This window comes from Buteo buteo, chromosome 33 (assembly GCF_964188355.1).
Source record: "Buteo buteo chromosome 33, bButBut1.hap1.1, whole genome shotgun sequence".
Classification (NCBI taxonomy): Eukaryota; Metazoa; Chordata; class Aves; order Accipitriformes; family Accipitridae; genus Buteo; species Buteo buteo.
In genome coordinates, this window is record NC_134203.1 from 678,536 (window position 1) to 704,932 (window position 26,397).

General features: G+C 43.4%; 1 protein-coding gene across 1 annotated transcript; it reads left to right on the forward strand.

The window, feature by feature from the left end:
- LOC142026403 (E3 ubiquitin-protein ligase RBBP6-like) lies at positions 1–23,579 on the forward strand. The gene is made up of 17 exons (XM_075019374.1): positions 1–166; positions 4,268–4,367; positions 6,337–6,375; positions 7,009–7,045; positions 10,837–10,881; positions 13,292–13,380; positions 13,500–13,596; positions 14,441–14,580; positions 15,967–16,136; positions 16,931–17,034; positions 17,484–17,675; positions 17,756–17,834; positions 17,942–17,999; positions 19,167–19,532; positions 19,865–19,966; positions 21,253–22,163; positions 23,488–23,579. Exons 1-17 carry the CDS (start codon positions 1–3, stop codon positions 23,577–23,579), a joined length of 2,787 nt encoding a protein of 928 aa, XP_074875475.1.
- Positions 23,580–26,397: the final 2,818 nt, after the last annotated feature.

A 26,397-nucleotide genomic window follows, 5' to 3' on the forward strand; every position in this document is an offset into this window, starting at 1 on the left:
ATGTCGTGTGTCCACTACAAGTTCTTCTCCAAGCTGAACTATGATATGGTCACCTTCGACGGCCTCTACATCTCTCTGCCTGACCTCAAGCTCCAGATCATGGCCCGTGAGAAGCTGACGGCGGCCAGCTGCGACCTGCTGATCACCAACGCCCAGACCAACGAAGGTGCGTGGGGGCAACAGGCACGGGGCCTCGGGGACTGCCCGGCTGGCGGTGTCACAAACGACCCCGCGACAGCTTGGGTGGAAGCTGGAAATCCAGTAATAGTCCAGTCTGTTCATCAGGATGTTTCAAGGCAGTGCTTTCAGTGCAGCTACACAGATGATTTGTTTGTCGCAAAGTGTGCAAGGGGCGTTGATGAGAAGAGAGCTAAAAACTCACCTCGTGAGAAAGCATAATTTTAAGCGCTAGGGGGAAAACGTGTTCTCGGGAGTTACCCTCTTTTGTGGTAGAGAGAGTCTGGCATGTTAGTAGTCCTTGTCAGCTCTTACTCTGCAAATCCTTTCCCCAGCAGCATATCAGCTGGTTGGCAAGGCATCTAAGGCTAGTCAAGGCTTTTCTTTGTCATTTCACATATCGGCTTGCCTTCTGATGACTTCTGTTCTGAAGAGCTTCTGTACTTTATCTGGGTGAAAATACTTCTCTGCATAGTGCTCAGAGAGGTGCTTTTGCACTGCTGTCAGACTCCAAACGGTGGGTTAAAGCAGGCCGTAAAATAAAGTAGGAGCTTTTTTCAGTAACCTGTTGATAGCATACATATGACAGAAATTAGTAAAGCTAGCAGATTTTCAGAAGTATAGGTGAATTTAAAAATGGGATTTTTAAATTGTGCATTCAGCGCGAAGCGGAGCATAACCTGAGCTGCTTGTACTTTTTTGCAGGAGGAAGGTTGTGGATACTAATGCAATAGCTGATTTAAGATTTCCGAGTCCGTATGAGGCAGCAGTCAAAGTAGCTCTTGTTTAACTTGTCTGCCTCCATGAAATACTTCTTTGCCTTGGGTCTTTCAAGCATACCAAGTTTCTTGTCTTTTAGACTGTTATGTCTCTTCTGCTCTTGACTTGGAGATAACATCCAAATCTTCCTTTGCTTTTGCAAGCTTTCTGAGTTAACGGGATCCTTATTTTTAATCACAGGTCAGATTGACAAAAGCCCAGTAGCCCCTTACTGGCCATCCCTGCCAGTAAAACAAAAAACAAGTGTTGTGCTATCAGGGAATAGGAATCAACAATGTTGTTACCTCCAGCTTTGCTGAACATTTCTGTTGGAGCGCTGCTTGGACAAGTGTGAAAAGTAGCCTTGTTGGGCATGACGTCACTGCTCACTTTGCAGATGTGGAGTCACGAGGTGAGGCAGTGTGACGCTGCTTTGCAGGTCCTGGTAGTTGCCGAGTCTCTGCTAGGGGATGCTGCTGCCCATGGGGAACAGGTTCCTGCTGGGAGACACCAGTTCATTCTGAGAGCTGTTAGACTAAGCTGGCTTCTGTTAAATTCAAATTGAGAGGGACTTCGGGAATAGCGCGCCAGATTTAGTCCTTCCCTATTTAAAAAAAGAAAAAAGTTGACTTTTTAGTCGACATTGTTTGGCTTCACCTCTCATAAAATTTCATCACCAAAATTAGTTCAGTTAATTGCGGCGAAGGAAAAATAAATGTCTTAAAGCCAATTGGTATCAGGCCCCTTCACAGAACTAACTCAGCAATGGACTCTGCTGTATGTAAACACTCTTCCACAAATTCTCTGAGACGGTGACCAAGCTGGTGGGATACTTCAGTACCAAATACAAATAGGTGCCGGGATAAGTGTCCTATACAGAGAAAGCCTTTCCTTCACCGCACTATTGTCACTCTTCAGCTGATCCATTTAAATGTGCGCTGATGGACTTTTAAGGTGAATTCAGTTTTATATCAGTCTGTTACTAGATGGCTGGACCTCTCTTCATGGTGCACTTAACAAGCGAATTGAAAACAAGCATATATCACAAGATATATATATATACACACACACATTCAAGGATAAGTCTATTCAGAAGGCAGGTGTCAATGCTTCTCTTCTAATGGTCAATGAATTGTCACCAAGTACTAGAAGAGGACTTCTTCCTCTTTTTGCATCACACAGCTGTTGGGCATGTTCGAAGTGACCTCTGCAGGCTTGCATCATTTGTGAATAAATGCATTGGTTGCTGTCCTCATATATACAGTCTCTTCCTAGGCGAGGTGCTGCCACTTGTAAAGCTGCTGCAGAACTAGAACAATCCTCAGTTCAGCACAGGCGTAGCAAACTCCTGCCTTTTTGTGGAGCCGCTGTTGCTTGTCCTCTAGCTCTGAAATGTCAGTCCAGCGGTTTGTGATCGGGACCAGAAAGAACGCTCTGTATGACTCCATTCAGCAGGTCGAAACAGCTGGTTTGGGCTTCTAGATCTGCAGCTGCCATGATGTCCCAGTTGCCTGCCTGGGCCCCAGTACTGCTTCAGCTCCTTCTCCATCAAAAAGTCCCAGTGCAGGCCTTTCTTGACAGGTGGCTGTGGAAGGGTTAGAGTTTCTTCTTTGAGAAGAGCTCTAGGGGTTGCTTTCAGGATATATGACTTCTGTAAAAGCTTCTGTTTTCGTCATTAGTAGTCCTTTCTCCTACAATTTGAACCTCCTCGGAAGTCCAGAGGAAGCTTGCTGTTCGGTTCCCTAGGGGGGAAGATCAGGAATTAGTTTCAGCTAAATGATTTCTCAGTTTTCTGAAGAAGCATTCTGTCATTTGGAAATAGAAGTAGAATGTTCATTTCATTGTGGAAATAATGTCTTCTGGTAGGTGAGTTTTGGGGTAAGAGAGGTTCCTGCCTGTAGGAATAATATACTGAAAAATGAAGCATAAATTGTGAAATATTCCTGTTTTGTGTGTGATCACTGAGCAAAACCACCCTGACAGAGCTTGACTAGATATACAGCATCTTTGGTTTTCAGACCATTGTTCTGATTCGGTCTGCAAAGGTAAGAGCTTTTAATATTTAAAACTGTAGGCAGATTACAGGGAATGGCTGCTGATAGTGATTTAAAATATTTAGTCATATCCAGCTTGTGTAAGGACAATATAAAAACCATTCTCATGGAGAGATCTTTGCATTTTAAGCTTACTCAGTCCAAGTGTCTCAGGTAGTTTGGTTTTTTGATTGTTTGGGCGTTATGTAGAAGGTCAGAAGGCTTTCCTCCTCTTCAAAGACTAACATGGTGTAAGCCCAGGCAAAGCATGGGTAGCTTCAGGCCCACTCTCTTTTCAAAAGGCTTTTCACGGCTGTCGTCGTAAGGAATTTTGTTTGAGTGTCTCAGCTCTGCAAAATGAATCGCAAGAATTCATAGAATCCTGGAATCATGGAATGGTTTGGGTTGGAAGGGACCTGAAGGATCATCCAGTTCCAACCCCCCTGCCATGGGCAGGGACACCTTCCACTAGACCAGGTTGCTCAAAAGCCCAGGGACGGGGCATCCACAACTATTGACATCCAATTCACATCCCTTGGGTTAATTCAAACTAGATGATAAGCTTCAGAGGGGAGATAGCACTTTAGTTGGAGCCAATTGTGCCCTACTTGTGAAAGCAAGCTCAACCCCCCCCCTAATTTCTCTGATCCAAATACTAGCATTGCCAGTTTTGTTTCCATTTACACGTAAAGCGCCGAGCAGCTGAGAAGCGGTGTTGTTGATGGATTAAGCTCCAAGGAATAGACAGAGATGGCAGGCGCTCTTCTGTGTTCTGTCAGTCTTGACCGCTAGCAGCACAGGGGAATTGATATAGCTAACAGCTAGGAAAGCAATGGCGCAGAGTTGTCATGCTTTAGCTGAGGGCCTCTTTTGTTGCAGGGCAAGCTAGTCAGACTTCAGAATCTGGTTTATGCAGGTGAGACTTTGCTGTGGTTGGTTTTTCTCCAAAGCTCTGTTGGTTTTGTAGCCTAACAGAAGCAAAAGCAACTTAAGCTAGATCAGGAAAGAACCTCACGCATTAGCAGACTCCGCTTCAGTGACCTTTGAGACCATTTTGCTGTTGGCATTCCAACCATTGTAAAACCATGAAAAAGATTGTGCTGCTTGTGTTTGATTATCAAACCTGAAGGTTTCTTGAAATGTACTTTCAGTGTGTTGGGACGATAAAAGTGCAACGTTCCATATCAAACTTTGCTTTTCCATCCGTAAAGGGATTCTCTGAAATGTTGTGTAATTATGTATTGATATAGGTTCTCGTAAAGTGGCAGATTCTTTTTCTGTATTGATGTTGTTTTCAGAATACACAGATGGTAATGCCCTGATTCCTAGGAACTCATTGGTAATTGTTAGAAGAATCCCTGCTGGAGGAGTTAAAGTCACCAGCAAACCCCGTGTTACGTAAGTATCCGTAAAGCATTGTATTCTTGGTTAGGGGTTTCAGTGCATTAACTTTTTAAATTGATATTAGTTTACAAGAGGCATTCAGATTGTATCTTTCTTGTTAAAGCTGCTGTTAATTTTTGTTGTCATGGGCTAGATTTTAATATATCTGTCCCAAAGCAGACGTACGTGTTTTGGCCTGCTGGGAGATTGGGTTGAAACTGCAACAATGGTAGCTTTTAAGATGATTCCATTGGGTTTGTTCTTGGGGTTGATTCTTCTGAGAGCCAAGTTGTAGATCCCATTTCCTCTACGTGGAGAGATTCCTTATTTTATGTGTTTGATTTGATTGCTTTTATAGTAAAGACAGATAGGCATTGTTGTGTAAACTTCTAATTTCTTCCCACCTCAGAAGAGTCTGATTGTCAGTGTTTGACTATTTCTTGCATTTGGGGGGTGCAGGGTGGGATATGGCAGGTATTCTTACCCCCTGGTAAATCTGGGTGTTTTGCATACTAGACACAGAGGAAAGACCAAGGGTTGCCAGCTGGCAAACCATGCAAACCAGAAGTTCCATTCATAAGTGATTCCTGTTAGTTTCCTAAAGACAATGTCCATTTCAGGCCAGAGAAAAAGAACACTCTCCTAAAGTGTATCACCTTTTGAGCGAGTACAACAAAGGAATAGTTAACCCCTTCCAAACTTGAAACTCAGTAAGCAGTTCAGCACGTTACCAGGCGTTACTAGTTCTCTAAGTCTGTTTTTACCCTAAGTTGCTATCAGTGCTCCAGGTTTTCAATCTATATTCCTCAGATTTCTGGAGGACAGAGAATCGGATGTGTTGGTTAAACTTACAGCTATGCAAATGCAGTGCTGACTACAGGATTATTGCTGTCATGTATGTATTCAGCTACATTAGCATTGTTTGAACATTCATGTTTTCCAGCCTTCTTAAAGAGACGCCTCTCCCCCACAATTAGTAGGTATTATTAGCTTGTGGTTTTGCCATGTCTTTCTCATGTTGGTTCTCAGGCAATAAAGTAGACTGGTGAGTTACTGTGTGTCTCGAAAAAACAGCACAGCAGCATCCTGGTACCTGTGAAGCATTTGCGAGCAAAAAACCCTGAATTGCTGTGAGTCTGCCTGTAAACTTTGGGCATATTACTTCAGCAGTTGCTGCAGTGCTTTCAGGCACTACCTAGGAATTCAGGACGGCACAGTGTTGTGCTTGTAACCATGGCCTTGTTTTGGCCATGTTTAACTTAAATATGTGTGCTTAGTGCCGCCTTGTCAACGCATCCTCCGTTTCTGGTTGGCTGGCGCTCTCTCCTGGTATCATAATCCTGCCCTGAAATGAGAGGAGAGATGCTGCTAGCATCAAAGATCAAGCAAAGACCTGTATGTGGGGATACGGAAAGAATGGCGCTGCTGTTGTAGTGTTGAAAATGAACCAGGCAGATGAGCTTTCTATTCCATCAGCTGGAAACATTGCAGAAACAACTGGTAGAGTGGTTAATGTTTGGGAACGAGGAATGTATGCTATAACGGTGGAGAGGCCTTCAAAAATGCGTTACTCACCTTGTTGTATGTTCTTCAAGGTAAATGGATGAAGAAAGCATTGCGTGGTAATCTAAAGTATTTCCCTGTACTTCCCCATCTTCAGGAGGTACGTGGCTGTACTTGCGAGCCTGGTGGTATTCTAGCAGTGGCAGGAAGCATGAGCCTTTCTAGTTGTACGTAAATTCCGCAGCAGCCATTGAATTGTCTCTGCTCATGCGACGCTTTGGATGACGTATGAATTGTTTGTTAACTAGATCAAGGGCTGCACGTCTGATTCCTGATGAGTGGCATGCAGATACAGATCAATAAGTGTGTGGAATCTCAGCAAGTTTTCAAATGTAATGACTATTGCCAAAAAGATTGTAGCCTTTTCAAGATTATCTTAAAGCAAATTCTGGCAAGTAAGACCTTTTCTTTTTCGTCACAGGGCTCCTAAATCACACCAAACCCCAGAAACTGCTTTCAGGTGACATTTCTACTACTATTTTTAGTCAATCTTGCATATGCTAAATGTAGGAGCTATCTGAATACAGTGCTTGGGCTTTCACAAAGAAACTCTGTTCTAAAGCCTATGCTGCTGCCATTCTTGTTATCTCTTTGTCAGATGACTGACTGTTTTCTCTGAAGTAAACTTGCACTTCAAAGTGTCTAGAACGTCAGTGTTCTTTCTTGGAAATTAAAGTACTGTATCTGGTACCCATTTGTAATACTAGATATATACGGATTGGTTAAAGTTGCCTTTGTATTTTGAGAGTTGATTATTTAAGAACACCAAGCTGTGATACAGACTTCATCTTTTTGATACTGACGCAGCAGAGACAAAATACCTGAGGGCTTCCTCTTGCACTGTTGTGTCCTATAACTGTACATCTTAATTTGTGACAAAGTAGAAACGGGATTTGGGTCTGTTTGTTGGGTTTTTTAGTTGCACTGAATGTGCCGAGAGAGAACAGTTTAGGTATATGAATAAATTTCCCCATTCCCTAGACTATCAGAACATGATGTTTTGATGTTCAGGTTTTATAACCTGTTGTCACTGCTTTATGCTGGGTCCAAGTGCTTTACTTGAAATTCTAATCACCTTTATTTCTTCTTCCAGGAGTCAAACTGAGCCAGTGCGTGGAACATCAAAAGCAGTATGTAAAAACACAATCTCACACTTTTTTCTACACACTGCTCTTAATTCTAAACCATGTAGCCTTGTATTAATTTTCCAAACATTAACTAATTATATATTCCAGTAAAACCTGGTGTATGTTGTAAAGACAATGTCTTTGATTCAGCATAGGAAAAACTGGGTAATGCCATCACTTGCACAGGTCTAATGTAAATATTGGTATTGGTGCCTAGTGATGCATTGCATTTCACATTGAATATGCTAGACTATTTCCTGGATGACTTTGTGTTGTACAGGTAATGTATGATCGCTTTTAGATCATGTAGGTCCGAGGTTTGCACAACTGAACATGGTGCCATGTTCTACATCTGTGTATAGCTAGTAAAGCGTATGTTTGTACATTGTTTTGTTTGTAGGTTGTTTTGTGCTTTTTGTTTCTTGCAATCCAAATTGTTTGGAGTGAATTTTCTGCTATTTCCACATTATATCACTTAGCTTTTTTTTTTAAAATACTCTTTTTGCCCAATGGATTTTGAAAATGTTATCAAAACTCACTGAGAAACCACCGTGGTTAAACTTGGTACTGTTTCTTAGTTGTGACCTGGGGGTTCAAACAAATAGCCAAACCAACATATCCCATACATTTTGAGGACAGTCATGTGCAGCTAAATGTTTCCGTTTCATGTCCTTAAATGCTTGGGTATTTGTTCCTAAAAGTGTATAATTGAAGTGATATTATTTGGGCCCCTCTGAGTACATGTATGTCTTTAAGAGATTGCCATGAATTTAAATATGGTTGCTCCGCGAAGTGGTATTCGGAAGTTCTGCATTTGATCTTTCCACTCTATCTGATGAAGCAGTTTAGTTTAATAGTTTGTCTGCAAATGAAAATATCTAAGACCCAGTGTAGAGATTTTGGCACAAGGTTAGAGCCTGGTGTATTTGTGGGTAAAATCCGTGTCATTTGTCTGAACTTCTGCCTGCAGTACTTTTTTGGACCTGGGTGGCTTCGGGGTTGGATGCTGCTTTGATTTCCCAAAGGTTAAGCCTTTCTTTAGTATACCCCCACTCTGAATTTCCATTTGGAAAAGGGGCAGCATTTTTCTTCGGATTAGAAAACACTGTCATTCGGCTGCTAAACTAGAGAGAAGTCACACAAGGAAATACCTGACTGGTAATGGTCTAGATCTGGATTTGCGACTTGGGTCGAAGGCTAGGTGTAACTGTGCTTTTCAAAATAGCCCTTATAATGTAAAAATTCCTATTTGTTGGTTTTTATTTTTCATCTTCAAGTATAACTGCTTTTTCTTCACTAGAATGTTGTGAGGCTTTGCACTAACCCTGGATCATTGGATCTGATCCCTTGATCAGCTGTTTGGGTAACTTAATCTAGAAATTGATGAGCTCTGGGGTTGTGTTCTGTCAAGAATACAGCCTCTGATTCTCGTGGAATGGTATACAATGAACTTAAAGTGGAAAACTTCTTGTATGTTGGTGTAAAAACACTAAGCCTAAACCTGACATCCATAATTCTATCACTGATTGGTTCAACTTCCTTTTTGGACATGAAAGGCTCTCATTGTGAGCCCAGTGACCCTAGCAGTTAATGGAAGGCATTTATGTAAACCACCTTTATAGTATTTGATCTAACTGAGATGGGGTTTTATTTCTTGGAAAGAGTTCTTTTTCTCTTTGTTTACTAGCTTGTGTATAAACACAAATCACATCTTCATCAATAAGGTTACCATTCTTTCAGCCTCGTGTGTTCCCTGGTGTCTTTGTATTACGTTTCTAAGTAGCATCTTACCATAAGCTTAGATAGATGTCTCAAAAAAATATTTTTTTTTAAGAAAGGAAAAATCCTGGAGTGGGAGGGAAGACTTAGTGTTAGTTAGAACTAATTAAAAGGAAGACAAAGCAAAACTGTTCCCTTCTTGTTTGCTCTGACTGTACCTGATGTGGGTTGTGGGTAGCCATAGGGAGGGTGGAAGCCTTGCATCTCTCTTTACAAGTCCTCTCTCTCTCTCTCTGTCTCACACACAGAGTAAAAGCACTGCAGCCTCAGGTGCTTCTAGTGTTGGAGGCACAGTTAGCTTTATTCTTAAAGCTAACTCAGGTCTTGGTCTAAAGTGTGTGGGGTTTTGTTTTGTTTTGTTATTTTAAATAAACGTCTTTCTGCATGTATTTCAAAGCCAAACCTGGATCTTAGTGTGGTCTGAATAAATCACTGGGAAGGCTTGCCAATTATTGTTGAACAGTAAAGCAGCAATGTTAAAATCAGTTCAGATTTTTTTTTTTAAAGGATGCACAAAAGCTTATACTTTGAATATTTCTTAATTGTCTTGCTCTTATGTTAGCTGTCATTCTACACTTCCAAATCTGTGCTGCTGTCCTACCGTTACTACTGCCAAATCAAGAAAGTGAATCCTATTTGTTTTCGTATTCCTATTTCAGTAACTGCAAGGATCTCTAGTTGGTATTAGTCCTCAGAGGCTGCAGAAATGCAGAGAGTCACGCGCATTGTTTTAGCACCGCCAAGCACAGCTGTGATCCTTCCTGGCTGAATTTTCAGTTTAACCAAGCTATTGGGTTTTAGGAAACCACTGTAATTTAAATGCAGCACTCCAGCAGTGAGATTAGCCTTTTCCTCCTATTTTCTGTGTCTTGAGGACAGCTGTTCAGTTTACGCTGTGACACTTTATTCTACGTTTTTGAACAACCGAAGTCCTAATAAGCAGAGATTCAGGTGTCTTTCTGATCATGTTTTGCTAGTGTAAGCTTAACTGCTGCTTGTGGCATAATATAATTCCATATTCTGGAAAAGGAACAAGCTAAGTGTTACCCTGTTTACTTGTGGAAAACCAGCATTTCAGTATTAGTTCTCCATAAACGCTGCAGCCTATTGCAAACTAGTGGCCTGAGGGCTTCACTCCTGCAGGGTGTTCCAGGAGGTAGGTGGGAGGGAGGAGTGTGGTTGCAGTGGAGAAAAAAATTACAGGACTGTGCTCTGACTCCATGTTTTCATCATCATTAAAAATTGGGTTTGCTCTGCTAGTAAGAAGCATAATATTAAATTCTCACACCTCCGGAACTAATCTGGATAGTATGGCCTGTGGTCTAATAAAATACAAGACATCAGTATTGTCTGTTTTTGTAGGCCGCTCTGTCATGGTAAACACCTTTATTTCACTAATTTGAGCAGCCTGTTTTTTTCTAGACAAAGTGGTGGTTTACTTTCATGGCTGATGTTCTGGCTTGGTGTTTTTATTTGGGTGTTGTGGGGTATGGTGAGTTTGGCATTTTTAAACTTAGTGACGACAGGAGGGGCAGAGTTCATGGTTGAGGGCTGATACGCCTGTGCTTGATTTTGCCGGGCAGCTACTGTCTTCATAAAAGCATAACTGTGTGCATTTAGAAGTGATGAGATGTTAACGGATTAATTGACAAGCTACACTGCAAATAAGTTTCCTGTAGTGATGCTTCCTTCTCAAATAAACTGAAATCCTTTTTAGCTGAAAATTGACAGATGTGAGCATTTGACAAGGGTCCCTCTCTGAGATACTGTGGAGCAGTACGTTGATGTCGTGCGGGTTTGGTTATTTTCGTTTCTTCTCATTAACCACACAGGCACTCTTAAGGTGCCATAGGTTTGGACTTTGTTTTGAGCAAACACAAATTACACGGGGTTGGCAGTGCCCCTGTCAGCGACACTCAGAGGATATAGTGCAGACTTTCAGACTACAGTAGACCTTAACTATTGCTATGTTTTGACTGTAGAACTTGAATATGTGTTTAATTTTTTGTGAACAGACAGATGACTCTCCTGCATCTCTTTCTCTGGCCCACCTTGCTAAGGTATAGATATATTCTTTTCAAATTCTTTAAAAAAAAAAAGTGTTTGCTTTGTTTTTTAAAATCTTATACTGTGATCTATAGCTGGATAACTGTTGTAATGGAAACAAAATTTAATTTAATTTTTATTAATTTAAAGTATTAATTTTAACTTTAAAATGGGTGTCTATTTTGGTACTAGCCTGTAAAGAGCAGTTCCCACTTTGGGAAGATAGAAGGGGAGTACCTTATCAGCCTCAACGTAATGTTGCACTATTACTCATCTTCCAGACACACAGAAGCAGCATTTCAGAAGCTGTTTACCATTTCTCATATGTTTCATTGATTTTGCATTGGAAACTAACAGTTTTTCCAGAAGAATTGAATGGGCTGTAAGTTACGGGCATTTGGAGGGGGGAGTGTGCAACAGCCAAAAGAGAATCGTTTCTGTAACATGGACAATTGCATGGCTGTTTTTGAATTTCTAGCCATTAAAGTTACAGATCCATTCTTTTAACGCTGCACAGTTTCATAAATGCTAGTATATAGACAGTAGACAACATAATCTAATTTGTTGGAATGCAGACTGTGTGAAGTGTGAAAGTGTACCTGATTGTTTCTAGGAATATACCGATGTGTATGTGTGGCATATTAGCAGATGTGACCTTCTGGAACTGTTGTAATGCCATGTTTTGCTATGGACCTGCTTGCATTTTTTGCTCAACAATGTGTACCTTCCTCTGGGAAAGCACTACTGTCTGCACTTTGTGAAAAGGCGTAGTGCTAGCCAATGAAAGAACTAGTCTTTAAAGTTACAAAGCTTAGAGAGGGCAGGGCCTAATGCAGAGGAGCTAGTTCTTTCTTCTGAAAAGGAAGGCTGGAGTTCATTTCCAAGAAAGAGGAATCTCTTCACACTGGTCACTTCTTTCCTTTCTCACTGAAGAAATTAAATTGTGTGCATCTGGGGGGGGGAAAAAAATGTTTGGAAGGTAGCCACCAAAAGAACTTGGTCTCCATTAGTGCTGTCCCTAAACATGTCCTTGGTACTGTAAACTTATGCCAAATTTTACTCTTAAAATATGAAGAAGTGTCCTTGTGGTGTACACATTTAAGCTTTTGAGAAAATTTCAGTATTTCAGAAAAATACAGGAACATAATGGAAAGCAGCTCAAACCTGTTACTTACTCTAACGTCTTTAGTGCAGACTGACTTGGCATGGAGGTGATGCGTTAAGAGTTTTCTGGTTTATTATTACTACGTATGAAATGCCATATTTGAATTTTGGTCTATTCCTACTAATGTGTTGTGGGTTTTGGATGTGTTTTGTAAACTGTTGGGTTCAAAGAAATTAGTCAAGTATCTGTAAAGCTTTCTGTAAATGTTCATGGAAATGATTTCATAGGTGTTGCTCTGGATTATGTTACTGTGGAGAAAAAAATGGTGTCTATGAAACATCCATTTAATAGAATGTTGAAACTAGTTGGTTGCTTTTGTGAATGAATGCATATAAAAACAGAACCATGAGTGGTTGATCTGAGTGGTTGATCTGAATGCTAGGTGCTTGAAGGTCCACATCCTTTACAGCCTCTCCCTTAGACCCTGCTTGGATCTGGACTAGTGTGAAATAAAAACATTGGAACAAATACTACTTTGAAAAAACAGCTGGCTTCAATAATTTGAAAGATCTATTTCTGCATAAGGTTGATATTACAATTTATATGTTAAAAGGACACAGTCAACTGGAAAAAAAAATGCAGATTGTGCTTCCTGTAGTTAAATCACTTAATATGAAGAAGTTAGTAGAGGGAGAAGCATGCAGTGTGGACTGCCTCCAGCACATGATGGTCAAATTTGTAGTGACAAGAATCTTTTGTCTTGCTGAGGGATTATAAAAAGCTTGCTTGCTTTTAATGCTTCTGTGTGGGAAGCTGCATTTCAGCAAGCAAAAACAACTTCCCTGACTCTTAAGTTGTGTGTCCCTTTAATGCTGCAAAATGTAAATAAGGATACTTGCATGCATCTTTCTCAATTAAATGTACAGTGGATGTCTTCTTCAAATAGGCTGGAGCTTAAAAATCACCTTAAAAATACTGGATCGTGTAATGTTGTCTACTTATGCCTTCGGTCCACTTGGAAGACAATTGGATTGGTTACGCCAGTCTTTCTGTAAGGTACAAACAGAGCCTAAGGTTTTGAGTGCCCAAGAACGCTCTTGTCAAGTAGGTTAACACGCACACAAACACCATGTAATAACGGTGTAAGGGCTCCCCAGAACATCTTCAGGACAACGGTATTTTCTATAAGCAGCTCTTTTCATGCAACCTCAGCTAGTGTTGTGCTGCTCTTTACAGGACTCGGTGAGCGGTGTTGTCTTTGGCTGTGTGGGCTTAAACATGTTTCTAATGTGCGTGTCAAATAATTGCCTGTTAAACAGACTGCCAATCTGGCTGAAGCCAGTGCTTCCGAAGAGGATAAAATAAAAGCTATGATGATCCAGTCCTGCCATGAATATGATCCAATCAAGTAAGTGTTGATAATGTCAGATCTGTTCTTTGAAGATTATGGAAAAAACTGTAGAGGTGTTTGGTTTAACAAGCGAGACATGTGCATACCTTGTTCTTTTATTCCCCCAAAACTTGCAGTTACATGAAGAAACCCGTGGGTCCACCTGCATCGTCATATACTTGCCATCGTTGCAGAAAACCTGGCCACTCTATGAAGAACTGCCCAAGAAATGGGGTAAGATTGTGGGGGACTTCTGGTGTTACCTAGTTTTTAATTGTTTTACCCTGGCAGTTAGGTAACAAGTACATGAATACTCACGTGAAGAATTGTTTCTCTTGGGGTGAAATACAGAGCTTATATGGCAATGTTGCAAAGCCTTTCAGAATTTGAGGGAAACCTGGAATTAGAAATGTAAAATTTTCTTTTTTTCTAGGTCATGGACATGAAATGTGTCCATAGATCTTTCTCTGTGAACTTGTATGCGTGTTTTTGTACATTTCAATGTTATTGGAAATTTTTCTGGTTTTAACTCTTTTTAGTGACAGTTCATAGTTTTTAGTATTTTGTATAAAAAGAAGATGTTTCTGTTGACCCCATCTACTGAACATTTGTGTGTTTTAATCAGACAAGCCTCTGGTTGCGTCTTCATGCCGTTTAATGTTAGTCACTGAAGGTACATGCATGAGGTATGAATTTAGCCTTCATATAGAGATGGTGAACATAAGTTTCCCCAGTGAGTGATTCAGAGCACTGCATTAAGCTCTCCCTCTGCATTGCCCTTTGGAGGAGGAGGAGCGGCTTTGTGTCTCTTCTCTGAGTGGATGGTGAGCTAAGGGCTGTTTCGCCCTTAAGGAACCTGAGGGTAAGCCAAAGAATGTCGACCGAATTCAAAACACTGCTCAAGCCTTTGGAACATCCTGGCTGTATTCATTTAGGAAAAGAAGTATTTTAGTCGAGCGACCCTTACGCTAGGTAAAAGGAGAGGATTAAAGGCTCTTGCTGCTTAAAATCATCATTGAAATGTCATTTTAAGTGTGGGTCTTAAGATGCGGTATGTCTGCATTTCTTGTCTCAACAGGACGAAAGTTTTGGGTCTGTGCCCAGGATGAAAAAGACCACAGGAATTCCAAGGAGTTTCTTGGTGGAGGTGAAAGATCCCAAAAGGAAGGGTGTCATGGTGACAAAAACTGGAAAATACGCAATACCACGTGTTAATGTGTAAGTATGGAATTAATTGGACCGACCAAAAAGTGAACGAGAGAAACCGTGCGTAAATGTCTGTATTGGCTTTGTGTGGCAAGTTTTTGGTAGCGGGGGTGGGGGGGAAGGTTACAGGGGTGGCTGCTGTAAGAAGCTGCTGGAAGCTTCCCCTGTGTTCAAGAGAGCCAATACCAGCCAGCTCTAAGACGGACCCGCCGCCAGCCAAGCCCGAGCCAATCCGCAATAGTGGTGACGCCTCTGTGATAACATTTTTAAGAAGGGAAAAAAAGTTGGGACAGAGGGAAAACAGCAGCCGGAGAGAGGAGTGAGAACATGTAAGAGAAACAACCCTGCAGACACCAAGGTCAGTGAAGCAGGAGGGGGAGGAGATGCTCCAGGCGCCGGAGCAGAGATTCCCCTGCAGCCTGTGGGGAAGACCATGGTGAGGCAGGCTGTCCCCCTGCAGTCCATGGAGGTCCACGGTGGAGCGGAGGTCCACAGTAAAGCAGATGTCCACCTGCAGCCCGTGGAGGACCCCACGCCGGAGCAGGTGTGTTCCCAAAGGAGGCTGTGACCCCGTGGGAACCCCACTCTGGAGCAGGCTCCTGGCAGGACATGCAGATCTGTGGAGAGGAGCCCACGGAGCAGGTTTTCTGGCAGGACTTGTGACCCCGTGGGGTACCCACGCTGGAGCAGTGTGCTCCTGAAGGACTGCAGCCCATGGAAGGGACCCATGCTGGAGCAGTTTGTGAAGAACTGCAGCCCATGGGAAGGACCCACGCTGGAGAAGTTCATGGAGAACTGTCTCCCGTGGGAGGGACCCTGCACTGGAGTAGGGGAAGAGTGAGGAGTCTTCCCCCTGAGGAGGAAGGAGCGGCAGAGACAAGGTGTGATGAACTGACCGTAACCCCCATTCCCTGTCCCCCTGCGCCGCTGGGGGGGGAGGGTAGGTAGAGCATTTGGGAGTAAAGCTGTGCCTGGGAAGAAGGGAGGGGTGGAGGGAAGGTGTTCTGAGATTTGGGTTTATTTCTCATTACCCTACTCTGGTTGATTTGTAATATATTGAGTTAATTTTCCCCAAGCTGAGTCTGTTTTGCCCGTGACGGTAATTGGTGAGTGATCTCTCCTGTCCTTATCTCGACCCACAAGCTCATCTGAGCTAATTTCGTTGTTGATCCACTGAATGGGAGAGGTCTGCGGTGGGAAAATTGTTCCCCCCTCCCTATTCTAGTGTGGTGGCTATAGAAAAGTAGGTTCAACTAAATGCCTATGTTTTAGGAGGCTAATGTGGAGTGAGAAGAATTCCATCTCCTGTCTTCCTTTGATAAGATCCAAAGCTTGGAAAAGTTCTCCTTTACCCATCTTTAATTTGTTTCTTTTTCCTTCCCCTTTCCCCTCCTCCAGGGAAGCTTATGCTAGAAGAGAGAAGGAAAAGCCTCCCTTTTTACCGGAGGAGCCATCCTCTTCCTCCTCAGATGATCCTATTCCAGAGGAGATTTTATGTCTCATTTGTAAGGAGATAATGACTGATGCGGCTATTATTCCCTGCTGTGGAAACAGTTATTGTGATGAATGTAAGTGTGAACTCCCATGTTTGTTAATTCAAAACAGCACATCTGCTCTTCTGAAAGCAGAAAGAGGAGATAGCGAAATTATTTTGTTACCAGTTCTATTTTATACTTAAGTATACCCTGAATAGGAAAGGGCTCTTCTCGTATAAAGGGGGAAAAAAGCCACAGAGCTTTAATAGTTAAATAAATAAATAAATAGTAAAATACATAGCTTTTTAGTTAAATTTACATGCGGAAGGACGAGTATGAGAGGAGTGGCTGATTGTGCAGGTGATTGCAGTATTGGATATTGAGTGCATTTAGTTTGCCCACAGCCCTTTCTCTCATACAAAACTATATAGCCAACTCTGGTGACTTTCGGTGGTCTGCAACAAACGGATAGTTAGCAGCATTTAATCCACATTTTCCTCCACGGGAGAGTTGGTTAAAACCTTCAGAGCGCGAACCTAGTAATGGTTTTTTGAACCTACTATTTGTTTTTCTGAGACAAGTTTTATTCGTTAACCTGGAGGGTGGGGACTTCTCACTGTACTATATAGTGGGAAAAAGACTAGCTGAAACATCAAGACACAGCCTACTCTACATCTTCAAATGTTACAACAGTGACATACCAAAACTCTAGAGTTATTTGCTGCATACTAGAAATTTTTTACGCTATTGAACCTTTATAGCTTCATGCTCTCACTTCAAGACCATATTCACCTGTTGATCATATAGGTGTTTTTATAGTTGATTAGAACCCCCAAAACTTCCTTAGTTTGGCTAAATGCTATTTTGATTATTCTAATTGTACACAGGTATTAGAACAGCCTTACTGGAATCTGAGGAGCATAGATGTCCAGAGTGTCATCAGACAGGTGTTTCGCCTGATGCTTTAGTGGCCAACAAGTGCCTACGCCGGGTAACCTGATGACTTTTACGTAAAGTGCTTGTAAGAATAGGCTCTTTGTAAAAAGCTGAAAGGGAAGGAAATATTAGTTTACATCTGCTTAAGCAAGGTTGACTTGAATAAGGCTAAATTTACCTTTCAAGTGCATTATCTGTTATCACAGAAGCTTACAACTCCTTGGAGACAATCTGGCAAATTCAGGTCATGCTTTTGTTTAAGGTGATTGCCTCGCTTTCAAATTCTGTGTTAACAGGGCAGTACTTTGAATACAGACACTCCGAGTTACCAATCACTAGTATCAGTGTTTAATGTGATGTGTTCATGTATCGGCATGTTGATTTCTTTGGGGATTGATAGCATTTACAGCTAATTACACAAGTAATTTTACTCTGTGGAGGCTTTTGTTCGTATATCTGCTGAAGTTTCATATTACCTTTGCGTAAATGTTTTTCTGCCTCTAGGCTGTGAGCAACTTCAAAAGTGGAGCCGGTTACAGAAGAAGGCACCGTCAGCAGATGTGGCACCACCAGCAGCAGCAGCTGCCACTGCCACCACCCCCACTCGTGACTCTTACACCTCCTGCTGCTCTGGTGACTGCTGCTGAACATTCTACATATTCCTCTCTGTCAGTCAGCAGTTTGTTGGAAGAGAAGGTAAGCTTTGTTTCAACATTTGCAGCGATTCTTGTATTTTAGTAGAGCTTGTTTTCCAACTGTCTGCATTTATTCACAAGGGCTGTCAGACCCCTGTACTAAGACAACCAGCATTACCAAGTCGTCTGGGCCCCCAAGGACAATCAACACGCACCACTGGTAAGGAACTGTAACTTTTAATTTTTCTAAAAAGAATTTCTGTTAAAAAATGATCTTCAGATACACTGAATGGGATTTTTTGCTTTTTCCTCTCTCCACTCCAAAAGGTCATCCAGCGAGAGCCAGTACAATTTGCTCAGCAGGTGGCAGACCAGGCTGGGAACTGTAAGTGTTCTGCAGAAATTCAATGTATTAATACTGGTAACCTGTTAAATGAGGCTGTAACACATAAATTCTACAACAGCTGATTTATGATGAAGTAAGTGTGCACAGATAGTTGTGTAGAATACAAGTGGTCATTAATTTTTAAATGGCCTAATTTGAATTGGCTTTAACAAAGGGGTATGTGCTCGCAGTAAGATTATTTACAATAGAAGTCCAGTGCATAATTGAAAAGAGGACTCTGAAAAATGCACGCTTTCTGAGGAAACCATAAGTGCATCTAAAAATCAAATCTAATTAAAGGATCAGGTGGAAAGCCACCCTTTTGCTCACTGGCTGTATAAGGCTGAAGAAATTGATTTCCCAATAGAAACCAGCCTCCAGCATTCTTTTTTGAACAACTTAGTTGATTCTGATTGAGCAAATCATTGGAAAAGTCAAGGCTGTTATTTTAGGACAATTCTGAGTTTCTTCAATTTAGTCGTCTCAGATAGCCAAGCTGCTTTCTCTCCGTTGGAAAGAGAAGAGTCTGTTTTATCTCTTATTGCTGTGCCAAGTCAGTCCTTCATTTTTTTATATGCTTGATGTTAGATCGACTGTAAGGGTGCACTGTGTTTATAAAATCTCAAAGATAAATCCAAACAAAAATGGGGATCCACCCCACAGATGATTTAAAATCTCAGATTCAGTAAGCAAGAAAATAACAATGCAGGGACAAGAACAGGCCAAGTACATCATCATGAGGCGACAGCACAGGAAGCGTATGTGGAAGAGGTTAAAAGAAGTTTGAGAGAAGATGAGTTAATATTTGTGCAGGACTTTGAAGGTTAGAAGTGCGAAATATTAAGTGTCTCCAGGAGTAGCAGAGGAGCGGTGGGCACATGGCACGTGGGAGATGGGAGTCTCTGTTAAGCGTGGGCAGCCTCCACTTGCAGCTGCAAAGCTGAGTGTCAGGAGAGAAGACCGAGGGGAGTGTTGGGGGTGAGGATGTGGAAGGCAAGTATGAGGATCAAGAAATGAGTGTAATCTCACATGAACGGAAAGCAGGGAGAAAAATGCTTAAGTTGAGAACAAGAAGTGCTCCCCACCATGCTCCCGCTTCCTTCGCTTTCCTCTTTAAAATCCGACAGAGTGTAACAAACAGTGACACATGGTTTTGGGTTTCTTTAGAGGTCCAAATCGAGGACGCCTGCACAGCGAGTGTACCCAAAGGACTCAGGCCCCAGCACTACCAGAATCAACACCAGTCTTTGTGCCTGTGCCTCCAGCTCCCTTGTATCCTCCAGCACGCCATGCACTTCCTCTTCCACTGGGGGTACCACCACCACCGTTTCCTCCTCAGTTTCCACCTGGCCAGCCTCCATCTGCTGGGTGCGCTGTCCCCCCTCCAGGATATCCCCCAGCTCCCGCAAACACGTCATCAGCTTGGGTTCCAAGAGCAGTACCCATGTCTCCTCCACCTACCATCCCAAGGACTCAAGCATCTCCTTTCTCTAGGGAGGAGTTTTACAGAGAACAACGGAGTCTTAAAGAGGAGTAAGTATTTGGCTCAGTGAAGCTGTGTTGTTCTTCATTTTTGTATTTTGATCACATAATGAGCTGCAGTTACACTCAAGTGCACCTGACGTAAGCAAAAATGACAGTGTTTTTTCCAGTATACTTTTGTGTTGCAGATGGTAAACATGCAAAACTAAACCAAGACAAATGTAATTCTAAAACTTTCCCTAAAACTTGTAGGAACGCTGAACTGTTTTTGCTGAAATGGGATGTTCCCCTGTTGCATTTGCATGCAGTCTATATTTTCTCATATTGGCCATGTTTTGTCTCTTGGTGCCTTTTTGTAATAAAGGTCAAACTTATTTTAACAGGGAAAAGAAAAAGTCCAAACTTGATGAGTTTACCAGTGATTTTGCTAAGGAATTGATGGAATGTAAAAAGATTCCAGAGGAGCGTAGGCATTCGTTTTCCAGGTAACTGGTTTACATGTCTGTAATGGAGCAGCAGGTTGTCTGGAAGAATCAGGGGGAGTTCCACTGCACCCCTCTCTCATTGGATGGATTGGATGATTCAAGGGATTAGCAGGGATAGGAGTTTCATAGGTAGGTTACTGGCTCAAATATGGCAGAGATTACAGTTGACTGATGGTGATAATGGGGCAGCAGTTGTTAAGGAACAGGGGTCTCTTTCCCTGAAGCTTCTCTGCAATGACATCCTTCACCTCCTGAGAGCCGTGAGGAGGCTAGGAACTGAATAGGTGTAGTAGCCGGATTTTCTGCATCTCCCTGTTCTGATTGTAACCATTACCTCAAAGCACATCGGAGGAGATATGTGAGAGAAATTGTCTTCCTCTTTTGTCTCTCTCCTGTAGGTACACGGAGAGATTTTAAGCTGGACTGCAGACTGGTGGCTTTCACTAGAATTTTGTTGACATTGTTAAATGAAAAACAAGAGAAACTTGTGAAGAAAAAACGCAGGGCAGCTGATGTTTTCTATCCCCCCAAATCACTTGGGCAGGAGTCTGCATAGCTGTCTCTTAGTAATGCTGTCAGTATCCTTCCTAGAGTAATGGCATTGAGTCATATTACTCGAGGCTGAGTTTAGAAGCATTTAGATACGACTCTTTCTTGAAGCGCTGTCACTATCCTTGGTTAGAGCTAGAGGTATGTGCAAGTTTTTGCTAGGACATTGGGCTAGAAGTGTTGATTGTAAGACTGCAGTGCAAGTATTTTGCATCCTGTACAAATTGCCAAAGAAGTAGTGAAGTTAAAGAGACTAAGCTGGCATTTTAAAATTGAGCTTTACTGTCTTCAGGCCAAATCGTGTTTTCCTGATGTTTGATACTGCACTGTAGCCATTAAGACTTGCTCTTTTTGCATCTTACTGCAACAAAAATGATTTGCGCTGCATGTCGTTGCAGAGTAGTGAAAAAATGGGTGCGTTCACATAGCAGTAGAGGCCACTATACACCACCTTAAATCAGCCGATAGCTATGGTAGTTCGCGTGGTAGAAGTGAGTGGAAACAGACTTAGCCTTCCTGTATGTTTTTCCATTAACAAAGCAACAGCTGTTCTGTCTTGTGAGCCGAAACTTGTACATGTTATTAAGTTCTTCGGTTGGCAGTAGCATTATGTCAGCAGCTGAAAGAACATAAGTGTATGGAGAGTCAAAAACCCCAAAGCAAATCTGGAAGGAAAAAACTGGGGAGAGTGACTGTTTTGAATTAACTTCGTGTGTGTGTGTTGTGTTTTTTTTAAGGTCCAAGTCTCCTTCTAGTGCTTCATCTTACTCTAGAAGTTTCTATACCTACTCCAAGTCAAGATCAGCTTCTTCCCCCTCTCGCTCCCACTCTCGATCATTTTGTCGTTCCCATTTGCATTCCTACTCGCGATCGCGGCTGTATCCAAGAAGAGGCGAAGGGAAGAGTCGTAACTATTGTTCTAGGTCAAGGTCAGCTGGTAATAGAGCTGGAAATTACCCTGGAAAATCTTCTGGAAGAGCACGCCATGTCGTCAAAGATCCTACCAAATCAAAAGAGAAGGAAGTGGAATATCCACAGGGAGATGGCAAAGGAAATAAACATCAAAAACACCAGAAGAGAAGAAAAGGAGATGAGAACGAAGGATTTCCTTCATTTCGTGAAAGATGTCCTGGAATGGAACCTCCTGCGAAAAAAGTGAAGGAGGAGCTTCCCAAGACAGGCGGCATTGAAACATCTTCCTCTCAAAAGGGTGAGAAGGTTCTTGGTACCCCACAGAAAGTTCACCCAAAAGTGACAAAAGATCACCCAGAAACCAGACCAGCCGAGGAGGAAAAGGCAAAGAAAGACCACAATGAAAATGACAGTGAGAGTAATGTATCTGCAAAAGATGAGGGAGCTGCAGGAAAAAGTCCAAAAGACCCCAAAGAAAAGTCTGCTGATAAGGTGAAAGAGGATACAGCAGCACCTGCTGCAGTTGACCAGCCTGAAGCAAGCAGAAGTCAAAGCCGTCCCAGTGTTAGCTGTAGTCAAAGCCCTTCTGAGAGTCAGCCTCGAAGCCACAGCAGCAGTGCCAGCTCGGGAGAGAGTCAAGACAGCAAGAAAAAGAAAAAGGAGAAGCAGCAGCACAAGAAGCATAAGAAGCACAAGAAGCATAAGAAACACAGGAAGCATAAGAAACACATTGGAAGCGAAACGGAATTGGAGAAGAGCCAAAAGCACAAACACAAGAAGGAAAAATCGAAGGAAAGCAAAGATAAAGATAAGCAAAACATGAAATCTGTCACTACATAGAATGACGGATATTAAAAAAATGACTTAATTCCTAAGTCATCTGTATTAGATTTTGATAAAATGTAAATGAATTCAAGCGTTGCAAATAGTGACATGGAAGACCCTGTGCTGCACTTAAAATATTGCTGCTTGATTATTTGATTTTTACATCAGAGCTTTATAAAAGTGAACATTTTGTAGAGAATTGTGAGTTGTGGCCATGTATCATGAAAGGTTTTGCTGGGGCATGTTATTTTTAACCATTGTTGATTAGTTTGGGTGGGGTATACTGCAAAAATTTTCACAGCTGAATTTTGTTTTAATTGCCTGCCAGAAGAAGGTGGTACCTGTTATAAAATAGCAGCAGCAAAATGCTTTGCAGAATCCATTACAGCCCTGTTATGTCACTTCTTGGTTATAATAAATTTTCAGTAAACTATCCAACGTGATGAGATTTCCAGTGATAGCTGAACATGAGCAGAGAAGAGACTAGTGACAGAAAAAAGGTACCAGTAGAAGCTTGCTGGTAGCTAACATGTACGAAAAATAACCATATCAAGGGGTTTCATTTGGAAAAGACAGGTAGGACTTTAAATCTTTTGAACTGATGCAATGTGGGGAGGTGCTGCCAAGAGGTATGTTTTTTTCCTGTGCCAAGCGGCCTTGTTTTTCTATTGTAAAAGGTAGGATGTGGCCCCAAACATAGAGCCACTCTTCACAGCTGGTCCTGACAATTTTAGAATAACGTTCAATAAGAAGCTGCCACATTTCAACCTTGTTCCAGTTTGTTTGGAAAGCTGTTGTCATTTGCCAGCAGACATTTACACATAGACTTTAGGATGCCCTGTAATCTGTATTTCCTCTCATAAGAATGCTGATCACCAAGGTGTTTGTGTTCCTTAAATAGAAGCTTTATTAGGAGTATTTTCATATGGTGGTGCCATGATACAGAGCTAACCCTTCCAATAAACGTGGGGTTCAGCAGATGAGTTTGGCAGAAGAAGAAAGCCCACTAGAAAGGCAGGCTTCTGCTTTAAGCTTCTTTGAACAATGACAGGAAATCTAGAAAATGGTTCGGGTGTGACGTCACGTTGGGGGGTCTGATGCCCTAGCGGGGCTGTGAGGTCAGGAGGGGGGAGCCGGGGTGTGTGTGTGTGACGCAGGGGGGTCCCCGACTTTTGGTTCCCCCTCGTGACCCCCCCACCTGGACATGCGGGTTCCCCCCTGCCCCCTGCGTGCAGTGGGCGTGGCCTCGCCAGGCCCCGCCCCAAGCCCCCCGCCCCGCCTCCATCGCCCCGACAGACCCCGCGGCCCCACAGAGAGTGGAGGTTAACCCCACCCTATGGATCTCCGCCACCCCCCCCCGGACACTATGGACTCTTCCCTGGCCCTATAGAACCCCCCTGGCCCTATAGACCCTGCCCTGATGCCCAGCCTTACAGACCGCCCCCAGACCCTCCATACTCTTCCCTGACACACACCCCCAGACCCTATAGACTCTCTTTGGATCCTATAGAACACTCCCTTTCCCCCCTGGACCCTGTAGATTCTGCCCCCACAACCTTATAGTTCCCTCCTTTCACCGAACCCAGCCCCTGTAGATTCCCCCAGACCCCATGGAACCCACTCCCCCTCCAAGCCCTAAAGATTTCTTCTGGAAGCTATATACACACACACCCCCTCCCCCAGGACCCTATGGATCCCTGCCTCTCCCAAGCCTGGACCATCTAGATCCCCTGGACTGCCTGGATCCCTCTGTTATTCCCTGCCCTGGGCCATATAGATCCCTCTGGACCCTATAGATCCCCCTGTCACAGGAGGACCCAGTCATCTGGACATGCAGGCAGCCCCAGGTGTCCAGGTAGTGGACCAGGGTGTCCAGGGGTAGATGCCCCCCCGACCCAGATGCCCTGTAACTCCCCTCAGCCCCATATAAACCCCATAGTTCCTCTCCCCCCAGGTCATATAGACCTTATAGGCCACTCTTTCCATCCCTATAGGCCCTCCCCACAGTTCTATAGACTCCCCCAGCCCCATATGGACCATATAACCCCCCTGGGGCCATATAGACCCTAAAACACCCCCCCCACACCCCCATATAGATCATCCCAGCCCCATAAAACCCCCACAACCGCCCCTCCAAACCCCATACAGCCCCCCCAACCCCATATAGAACACCCATCTCCTTAGAGACCCTCTACCCTCAGCCCCTCCCACACCTTTGTCAGGATTTAACCCCAGCCGGCAACTCAGCACCACGCAGCCGCTCGCTCGCTTCCCCCCCACGCAGTGGGATGGGGGAGAGAATTGGGGGGAAAAAAGTCAAACTCGTGGGTTGAGATAAGAACAGTTTAACAGGACAGAAAGGAAGAAACTAATAATGATAGTAATAACAATACTAAGGTGACAATGGCCTGGACAACGCCCCGAGAGACCCAACATGGACGTCGCGGGGAGGGGCCCGGCGTCCCTTCTCCTGACTGACGGGGGTCTCGGACACTCCTGGAACTGGGGTGGGAGAAGGTTCCAGAAGGCCGGGACCTGGGGCCCAGAAATAGGGGCACAGCGGAGCAAAAAAATCACACACAAAAGCTTTTTTCACTCTGCTGTAGTAAGATGCTGGCAGTCTCCAATGTGAAAAATCATGAGTCCAGCAAAGCAAAATAATGAGACTTTAAGCTCATGATACTTGAAACAAACCCGTGATTTGCCTTCTAGTAATTAAGACGGAATATACTTGTTACAGAGATAGAAGACTATCTGTATAACAGTTACATAGACAGTTATGTAGATGGAAGAGGTAAATAACTTCTAGTGAGAGCCTGAAAGAGTTGCAGATCAAAAGATGACTGGAAAAAGCATGTAGAAATCTTTGGAAAAGAGAAAATGTAACACGGTAAAAGGCATAGCAGAAATTAAAAACTGAAGTCGGAGACATTGGTTTTTGGAGGTTTTTTCCTTCCTTTGAACTGTGGGAGAGACTAATTTTGGAATGAACTGTCAAAGGAAATGATGACTAGACGCTCTCAGGCAGGAGCCTTTATGTTTCCAAGACGTTCAATTTGGCGCTGAGATACATAGATGAAAATGGCCATTGCGTGCAGGAGGTTGGAGTAGATGATCTTCCTTTGGTGTACCTGACCCTCCAAGCAGCGTACCTTGGTACAGGCACATACAGTATGGTGTCGGGGGTTTAACCCCAGCCAGCAACTAAGCACCGCGCAGCCGCTCGCTCACTTCCCCCCCCCCAGTGGGATGGGGGAGAGGATTGGGGGGAAAAGTCAAACTTGTGGGTTGAGATAAAGACAGTGTAATGGGACAGAAAAAGAAGAAAATAATAATAATGATGAGAATAATAAAAGAATGAGAATATGCAAAACAAGTGATGCAGAGTGCAATTGCTCACCACTCGCTGACCAATGCACAGACAGTTCCCGAGCAGCGATCCCCCTAGGCCAACTCCCCCCAGATTATATACTGGGCATGACAGCACATGGTATGGAATACCCCGTTGGCCAGTTTGGCTCAGCTGTCCTGGCTGTGTCCCCTCCCAACTCCTTGTGCCCCTCCAGCTTTCTTGCTGGCTGGGCATGAGAAGCTGAAAAGTCCTTGACATAGTATAAATACTACTTAGCAACAGCTGAAAACGTCAGTGTGTTATCAACATTCTTCTCATACTGAACCCAAAACATAGCACTATGCCAGCTACTAGAAAGAAAATTAACTCTATTCTGGCCGAAACCAGGACATATGGCATGCCAAAAATTGGAGTGGCTTAATTGGAAAGCCTGCTTTACCTTGCGCAGAAAACACCTGACGTCCACCAAGAATGCCTTGATATGGAAAGGCACAAACTGCAGGAGAGGCTGCCGCCAGCGTGTCAGTGTGCACCTGCAACGGAACGCCGCACCCGCCCCTCCGCGCCTTCCATGACCCAGCGCGTTACGACAAAAGGCCCGTGTCCTGTCACCCCCCGGGGCTGTCACTGACCCGTGTCCCTCCTGTCACCCCACAGGCTGTCACCGACCCGTGTCCCCTCCTGCCAGCAGCCAGCCAGGGCAAGACAGCCTGGGGGGTTTTGCCGTGGGGCACTCAGCTGCCCGCGCCGCAGTGACAGTGAAGGGAGGAGAGGACATCTCGCGCTGTTGGAG